This window comes from Branchiostoma belcheri, unplaced genomic scaffold (assembly GCF_001625305.1).
Source record: "Branchiostoma belcheri isolate BF01 breed outbred unplaced genomic scaffold, Haploidv18h27 scaffold184, whole genome shotgun sequence".
Classification (NCBI taxonomy): Eukaryota; Metazoa; Chordata; class Leptocardii; order Amphioxiformes; family Branchiostomatidae; genus Branchiostoma; species Branchiostoma belcheri.
In genome coordinates this window covers 267,210-276,352 of record NW_017803313.1, presented here as the reverse complement: position 1 = coordinate 276,352, position 9,143 = coordinate 267,210, and the positions used below count along the sequence as shown (strand labels likewise).

The 9,143-nt window shown below is 39.1% G+C and overlaps 1 protein-coding gene across 1 annotated transcript in view; it reads left to right on the top strand.

Moving 5' to 3' along the window:
• LOC109467612 overlaps positions 1 to 8,504 on the top strand; it is a 17,515-nt gene extending 9,011 nt beyond the window's left edge. The window contains exons 11-17 of the mRNA XM_019765627.1: positions 365 to 568; positions 1,379 to 1,442; positions 3,222 to 3,368; positions 4,116 to 4,176; positions 6,075 to 6,201; positions 7,640 to 7,784; positions 8,394 to 8,504. Coding sequence (XP_019621186.1) covers positions 365 to 568; positions 1,379 to 1,442; positions 3,222 to 3,368; positions 4,116 to 4,176; positions 6,075 to 6,201; positions 7,640 to 7,784; positions 8,394 to 8,504 — 859 coding nt within the window. The remainder of the gene's footprint in view (positions 1 to 364; positions 569 to 1,378; positions 1,443 to 3,221; positions 3,369 to 4,115; positions 4,177 to 6,074; positions 6,202 to 7,639; positions 7,785 to 8,393) is intronic.
• The last annotated feature ends 639 nt before the right edge of the window (positions 8,505 to 9,143 follow it).

Below are 9,143 nucleotides of genomic sequence, written 5' to 3'. Positions count from 1 at the left end.
TCACCTAGAGCTTTCGACCAGTCACTCTGGTCTTCCTCAGTAGACTGACCCAGTGAAGCTTGTCACGTGGCTTCTTTGAAGTGTGACGTCAACACTGGGTCAAAGGTATCTGGTAGACGATGTCGGCCCCCGTCACGGTTCAATGAAGGGTGATGGGCCCTGATGTATATGGCTTCCTTCACCCCTCTCAGGAAATACTCTTGTTCAGTGTCTAAAAAACTTACAGTGTCAAGTGAAACAAAATGTCCGAGTGAGAGAATTTTTGGTGTTGGATCAAAAGTTTTAACTTTAAACACGTAACTACCAACACAGATGAACTTTCATGATAGTATCTTCTAAATTGTTGAGATTGTATTTGTCCTAGTGAAGTGCAGGACTTGGAGCGTGCCCATGCTGTGTTGTTTGATCTGGTGGAGAGACAGGACATCCCTGTGTTTGATGACTTACACACTGCAGTACACTGTGCAGCCAAGGTGCTACGTATGGGGATCAGTGTGAAGGACCTTACTAAAACAGATGGAGCACAGCCTGTGCAAAATGCACACATCTGTGTTGGTGAATCTATAATGTAAGTGTTGTTCTATAAGCTTCATTCACATGTGATCATCAACAACTTGTTATAGATAAAGCTTCGGTCACAACCCGCCATACGTGCTTCTGCGTGCTGTCTACGTGCAAAAACGTGAGCAAACGTAGGGCATCCGTGCATGGTGAGTACCACCTCCGTACGGAATCCTATGGATTTGGGAGCACGCAGACACGCCGTAGAAATTTAAGTGCATGTAAAACTTTTTCTGCGTGCAGTCTACGGATTCACCACCTGTGCGTGCGAGTACGGGCGACGCGCATGCCCCGTACGTACCATACGAAAGATGCACGCGTGAGTACGGCCTCGTTACGTTAAAGTTGCAATCGCACAGAGATCGTACGTTGTAAGCACATACAACTCACCACTTGCACAACGTACGATGCACACAACCGCTCACGGCCAGACGTGGCGTGCAGACCACACTCTAACACTTTGCGCAACCATGCAAGTGATGTGCATTGACGCCACTCCTTCCCCACATTTTCAGAAAAATTGTAGCAGACGTAGCCTCCCAAGAAAACGTACGGACAAAAAGCATGTACGGCGGGTTGTGACCGAAGCTATACCAAAACATACAATGCACTTATTATAATAAACAGTCTCAATATTGATAATGTATGTAAACAGTGCATGAATTGTAAAATCATAACAAATGGGATCTCATTGTATAAAGAATGATAAACAAGCTTTCTAGTTATATACTTTGCAAACTGAGGTAAATATCAATAAATATTCCTCACATTCACTGTTCTCCTGGGGAAAATGACAAAGTCTTTCTTTTTCTTTAAGATTGATTAAAGAGGCATTTGATGGAGTTGACACAAAACAGACTGGACATCTTGACATGAATGACGTAAGTTCACCCAAATGACTTGTCCCTGTACATGTATATGGTGTGCTCTTTGGGGTTAAACTGTTAAAAGTGTCATATACAAAGCACTTACATTGTAATAAGCTATGTTCTTCAGATCACAAGACTGGCAGTGTGACGTAAATACCTTAAAGTTTGTCAAGAAGGTTATGTGTGTGTTACGTGGCATTATTTTGTACATTGTCATGTAACTAGAGGTGCAGGGGATGTACAAGACTGGTCATGATATTTGGCAGGTACATGACATTGTACAGTTGGAATTGGGACATTCTGTAGTACTGTTATTATTGTTAGGTGGTACATGTATATTGGTCTTGGGCCAGGGGGGACCTGGTGTAGATTTGGCCCTCCTAACTGCTGTAAACAGCAGTGGGCCTTTCTTGTGAATTTTGTGGACACAATCAAGATCTTCTGGGTGTGCCGTCATGATAATTTGTAGGTACAAGATAGGTTGGGGTTAAAATTACTTGGTTAATGGTTTGTACAGTTGCAGTAGCAGTTTTTTACAGTACTGCAGCATCATTTCTGGGATTGATCTGAGTATTCTGGGCCTGATTTTTGAGTGGTAGACACATGAAGGTCTTGGGGACTTGTAGGCTTGTGACTCCGAGCTACTTTATTTTGAACTAGCTTAACATTGGGAACTTAAGAAAAGGATAACTGGATAGTTTGTTTTTTTGCGTACTGTGTTTAGCATAAAGAGGCTATACAAAATCAGGCATTACTTACATATTAATCATTAAGTACACCATGGTACTGTAGCAATACTCATGGGTTTGATGTCTCTTTCTCTGGTAAGGCCACACCGACTTAATTTTATGGATGACATCCGCGCTCGCATTGATTTTCGCCTGTCCTAAAAAATAAAAAGAAAGATCACGTCCTCAAGGGCTTTGGCCTGGCTCTAGGCTTGGGTAGTCCGTGGTAGTTAGCAACAATACAGAGCCAGTGGTAACTCTGGAGGACGGCACCCAGGCTACCGAAGCTCCACGGCTCAAAAACTCAGTAACGTTACATACGTACAGTGCCGATTCATAAACTCCGCAAAAAAGCCAAGATGTGCCGACTTGTTGTAACGTTATACGTCGCTAAGTCCTGCCGCAAATTCACAATACCAGCTTTGTATTACTGTGGTTTAGTAACATTTTTTTTTTTGCTGGAATTGTTTATTTGCCCGTGCACACTAGTTTGGGGGTCTTCAGAGGATGTCATCCATAAAATTAAGTCGGTGTGGCCTAATGTTGTCTGTATCAGTAGTAGACAGGTGGTAGACAGGTCTTGGGGCAGAGGGTACCTGGTGTAGGTTTGGGGTTCCTAATGTCTTTTTACTTTAAAGTATGAAATTCCCAGTGGTTACCTCTTTGATACAGCATTTTCTAAATAAATAAATGAATTATGCAAATTAGGCCTTCATTTACATGATTGGTATCTGGCAACATTCCACTATCTTATTCTCAATGCATATGTCACAAGTGTATGGTAGTCCTATCATCGAATGTAGGGGATTGAAAGAATTTCCTTTATATGTAATTATTCAAATTAGATCCCTGTTTGTGTAATTGTTATATACTTACATTTTGTAATATGTCAACCATCACTTAAGCTACTTACGTACCAAAAACCATGATGGCACAACCGAAAACATAACAGTTAACATTACCTTCTTCTAGATGGTAATAAAAATACACATAGAAGTAACAATTGAAGAAGGTATAATGTATATGAAAGCACTGAACTCAAGTTGTGTATTATTTCCTTCAGGTATGTCTCTCATACAAAGCACTGACTGGAAAGGACCTGACAGTTGCAGAAATTAGAAGCATCAGCAGTGTTAGTTATTCCAGAGATGAGGAGCTGACTTTCAGTTTTCAAGAATTTTGCTGCATAGTTGATGAATTCAGAGCAATGGTAGGTTCATCAAGATGTTTAGTTATTGATTTAAGTTACATACTTTTAGGACTGTAGTACAGTAACAGTTACAACCAGAAAGGTAACATTTGCAAAGCATAGGTCTGCTCTGTTAATTCTTACTCATTGCCAAACACATATATGGTTGGACAGGAGTCTAAATCCCTCCTGCTATAAAATTGCAACATTATGTACCCCAACACCAGTTACCATGGCGCCAGCCATCTGGATTGAGGTCATTGACCTTTTTGGTTTGGAGAAGAAGAGGAAACTGAGAAAAAACAAGATGTTTTCCTTCGGTAAACATAATAAAGAATGTCAGAACATTACAGCCATTTCTTTTAAGATCAGCAGAGTTGTCTTACTACTGTAGGTTAACACTTGAAAACATTTCTCATGTCGATAACAGATACACTGTAGTTCAAACAGGACACTCACGTGTAACCTGGATGACTCTTACATGCAACAAGTTACATGCAATGAGTTTGTACAAAATGTATGGCAATTAGTGGTATTGTTTCTTTTGACTCATGCAAAATAAGGACATTTGAGGTAGAGTCATTGCGGGTCACCGCGTGGTTTTATCTCCATGTTTGTAATACTTTTGAATTATTTAGAAGGAAAGAATACCTCAGTACCAAAAGTTCTAAATGTTTCATAAATTTGAAAATGAACAATTGAATATATTTGAATTCATTTACTGGTACTACATGTATCAATCATTATAACTCTTCTTTTTCTTTTTAGACACATTACAGCATAGGGGACTTCTTCTACTCCATTTACAGCTCGCTATTTACACTATTTGGTGAGTAAAGACTACATACCCAATACACATCTCTCCATACCCACTACACATCTCTCCATACCCACTACACATCTCTCCATACCCAAGTGCTACACATCTCTCCATATCCACTACACATCTCTCCATACCCACTACACACCTTTCCACACCCACTATACACTTCTCCATACCCACTTCAATTCTCTCCACACCCACTACACACTTCTCCATACCCACTGCACACCTTTCCACACCCACTACACACTTCTCCACACCCACTTCAATCCTCTCCACACCCACTACACATCTCTCCATAGTCCATACCCACTACACACACTCCCATACCCACTACCCACTTCTCCAATTACCCACAGCACATACCTCCATACCAACCACACACTTCTCCATGCCCACTACACACTTCCATACCATCTACACACTTCTCCATACTCATATACACTTCTCCATATCCACTACATACACCTCCATACCCACTACAGACCTCAGTGGTATGGAGAGGTGTGTAGTGGGTAATCCTATTGAGATTTATGTTCATTATTTTATTAGAAAAATGAGATACTGCAGTAATACTTGTTTAGTATCTATTACTAAATATAGTTAAAACTTTTTTTCTAGAACCTTTTTTTTTAATGTTCGTTCAAAAAGTTTATGTTTGCTGTTGCGTTTGTATGTGTGCACATATATATGTATGTGGTGTAGCACCAAAATGCTTCAGATAGATTGTCATGGAACTCTTGTTTTAACTAACTTACAGGAGAGTGTAGCCTCAGTTAACCTTAAATTGTATTTTTCTGTATTAAAGACTCAATTTACACCAATCTTGTCTTCCATGTCTTCCTGTTACATGTACATGTCAAAGTTATAGACTACCTTTGCCACTTGCATGTACATTTGTATGCTGTACATGTTATTTTTTTCCTTCTAATCCTGCTGATACAAAAATAGTGGCCTTTGAAAACAGTTTTGTTGAAAGTCACCACTTTTTGGAGGGGGAACCTTTATGCATCATCAATCAGCTGTTCCTCCCCAAATTCTTTACCTACAGACAGAAAGTGCTCACAATACAGACTTGTTCAACTCAAAAAGCACTACAAAACTAGAGTTCCACAATCTCATACCTTTGCCAAATGATGTTACCCTTAGGCCTTGACGAATGTTGACAATTCGCATTAATTATCCAAATTAGGCATTCATTTGCATAAACACTACCTGCCAATGTTCTTCTTCTTCACAATTACACATGCCACACGTTTGAATAATCATATCATGAAAGGTAGCAGATTTATAGCATTTCCGCATTAATTATGCTAATTAGCTGCTGATTCTTTAAGGTACCCACATACCAAAAATCATGATGATCCGTCATTCGGTTCTTGAGGTAACTTCCTTCGAATATTTTTCAACGAATGCTTCTGCAGTTCCAGAACAAGCCGCTAGGGAGTCCAAACCCATGTCACTTCTTCCCCCGCCAGAGCTACCTACCATCCAAATTTAGTGACCCTACCATGTCCAGATCACGAGATATCAAAACCGGAAGTTCAGCTGCAGTACCATAACAAGCCGCCAGGGGGTCCAAAATCTAATTCCAGGTCTCATCAAGACCTACCCACCTACCAAATATAAAGACAATCCATCTTAGCCTTCTTGAGTTATCGTGTTGACACACACACACACACACACACACACACACACACACACGAACGCCAACGAAAACATAACCTTCTTGGTGAAGGTAATGACACAATACCCTCCTCCCACATTTTGTTCCATTAGTGGATGTCAAAGTTGAAAGGTTCGTAGGGACATCAGACCATGTGGTATCTAGTGGAGAATGTTGTGTAATAAAGGTGAACTGACATTATTTACAGCATGTTAATGATATTGATTTTTTTTGTCAGGCTGGATGAAGAATAGAAAAGCAGAGCAGGTTATTATGGAAGACTTAACAATAAGACGGGACGTCTTCTTGGGAGGAAGTTGTGCAAACACAACATGGAGAGAGCAGATTGCCATTCCATTGTTAAGGTACCATTCTATCCTTCACTCTTATACAACAGGTATTCTTTAATGATGAAGGTTTCTTCCATTTTGTAAAATGGGTTCAACTCCATTGTTTTTCAGTCAAATCATCTAAAATTTGGAATGGGGATGAAATTATTTAAACCAGGGTAATTACTTCAGGACAGATTTCATTTTTTTATACCTGCCTGCCTGCCATATTTTTTTATACAGGCCTTTGAAATGATTTTAATGACGTTTTCTTGCCATTTTCAGACCAGAAATCTAAATGTTGGGTTACTCCATGTGCTCTGGTATAGAAACCCATTGACCTGTAGCCTCCTTCGCAGTCTTGTTGGGCGTCGGCGTTATTTTTTTCTGTGAGCAACGCGAGTGAGCGCGAATCCTTCTCTCCTGGCAAAAACTCCCTCGGCAGCAAATCGTCCCTCACGGCCGCATATTACTCGCGTCGCTCAGAAAAAAATAACGCCGACGCCCAACAAGACTGCGAAGGAGGCTATTGACCTGGTACATATTTGAAATGGGGATGCTCAGCCCACAGAACTTCATCAATACTTTTCGCATACATGAACTTCTTATTCTTGGAATCATAAAATATTTTTTCAGACAAAAGATATTAACATGACCTCGTACCTTTTCCAAATGATGTTATCCTTTATTAATAAGGATTATGTATTATAGCGGTGTCTTGTTAATTATATAATTAATTAATAAGATCCTCTTTTTCGTGAATCATATCAGTTGATGATTTTTGTATATAAACCAAGTACACAAAAACTAGGAATGCCTTAGTTGAAGGCATGATTATTTGATATTTGCATTAATTAGAGCAGTTGATAATTTTCTATAATTATATAAACCTACATGTAGTACAAACACTCAAGTTTCTGAACACCTCAATTCTCACTTAACTCAGGTACTTGAAGTCATCACTACATGTATTTCTTGTTCTTTTTTGGGAATATACTAGATACATGACGCAATTACATTATAGTAATTGATATGTCTACCATTTTATTAGTCATTTTGTACATGATACCAAGGACATTATACACATGTGTATAATGTCCTTGATGATACACATCATTGTGTACACTGTACAGTCATTTTGGATAAACTAGTTATGATTATTCACTTTCAGATGTTTCTTTTCAATTTTGTGATAAAAATGTATATTTGGGGATCCTGTGCCAATTGTATGAATCCAAATAAAATGTCCTCGACTTTGGTATGGCATATCTTTTGCACTTGAGCGATTCCTGTAAGAGATGACTTCAAAGAGTCCATTTTACATGTGGGTGTTTTTGATGTTGTTGCATAGGGGGTGCAAATTCAAAAAGTTCCAGTTTCGAGTAGGGTGATGTTGAGATGAAGAAGTGAAATTTGCTGTATTTGTTTGCAAATGTTGTCTTTCAAGTTAAGCCTTGATTTCTAATTTTTCCAGGAAACATGGCATAACATATTTCAACCCACAGCTTGCAGTGTGGAATCTGCGTTATCTGCCACTGGAGAATGAAGCCAAGGCCAACTGCACAGTTTTCCTTGCTGTCATCACAGGAGAGACAAGAGGTCTGGCCTCCATGGTAGAGGTACTGTATATGGCCATAAAGATGTATGTATGTATGTATGTATGTATGTATGATATACACTTAATAATAATAATTGGTTTGCATGGGTTGTTTGGGAGGCAATCCAGATCCGCCGACAACGCAGTACAATACAGGTCATGTACGGGGACAGGGGTTGTCACTATCTGAAGCCTGTATATGACTGTCTCTTGTCACGTGATAATCACATCAAGTCACGTGACAAGACGAGACCCGGGTTGAAGAAGAATAGAGTGGGTCTCAAAATCTCATTGAGTAGCTAACTTTTTGTCGTGTGATTTCATTGTTAAAAAATATCCGTCAAGAGAGATACACACACACATAGGTCAGGGTCAGGGAGTACCAATAGCATCCTGCTTCATAATTATATCATTGGTACTGAATATTAATTGCATTCTATGGAAATTTGTTACATTTGCCAAGAAGATCACCACAATTGAATATTTTGTTGTATCAAGGAGCTCCATGTGGAAGAAGCATTTGTGCCAAAGTCAAACACTTGTACACCATAGACCAACAAGTGAAATAGTAGTAGGTTTCAGAATACGAGAAATAAGAAGACTAACTTGAATGTGGTAAAATCTGTTTCAGATTGCATTCTTTATTGGTCAGGATCGAGACCTTGTTCTCTCCCTGGAAGACATCCAAGATGGAACTGTGATCAACGGACACGAGGTAACTTCTCTGTCTCATAAATTTTAGCTTGTGAAACTACTAAGACAAAGTGTGTTTCTATCTAAAAGATACACTTCATGCCAAAAATATGAGACTACAAAATATGCATTTTTGCCTCACACAATTCCATTTTTACTTTCAGTTGAGAGTCAAGCTTAAGCTACAGGTACATGTTAACTGATCTGGGAAAATACTCATTAGAGCACCATTCATCAAGGAAAACTTTTACGTAAAAGGTTTTGTTTCTTGAATAGCATTTACTAGTTTGCCTCTGATACATGTAGTTATTACCTCCGCTAGAAGGTTACACATTTGGTCATCAGTAGATTTTGGTTCCCCTAGCAGTGGAACTTCCTGTTCGATATCTTGTGATCTGGACATGCTACATGTACACATGTAGGGTCATAAATTTTGGATGGTAGATAACCTGGATCTGGAAGATGATTCTAGACCCTTTTGGTATGTACAGGTACATGTAGTTAATATAATAATGTGATGTTCAAAATAAAAAGTAGATCACAAATCGGCCCAGTTGATGGTCAGGGAAACAAACGTTATCAATTTGTCTTGTGAATCATTGTCACCGTGTTGAGCTGGAAGTGGATTCATCTGCACATAAATTAAATCAAATCAAATATATAAGCTTTCTAAGTACTGTTTGAAAGG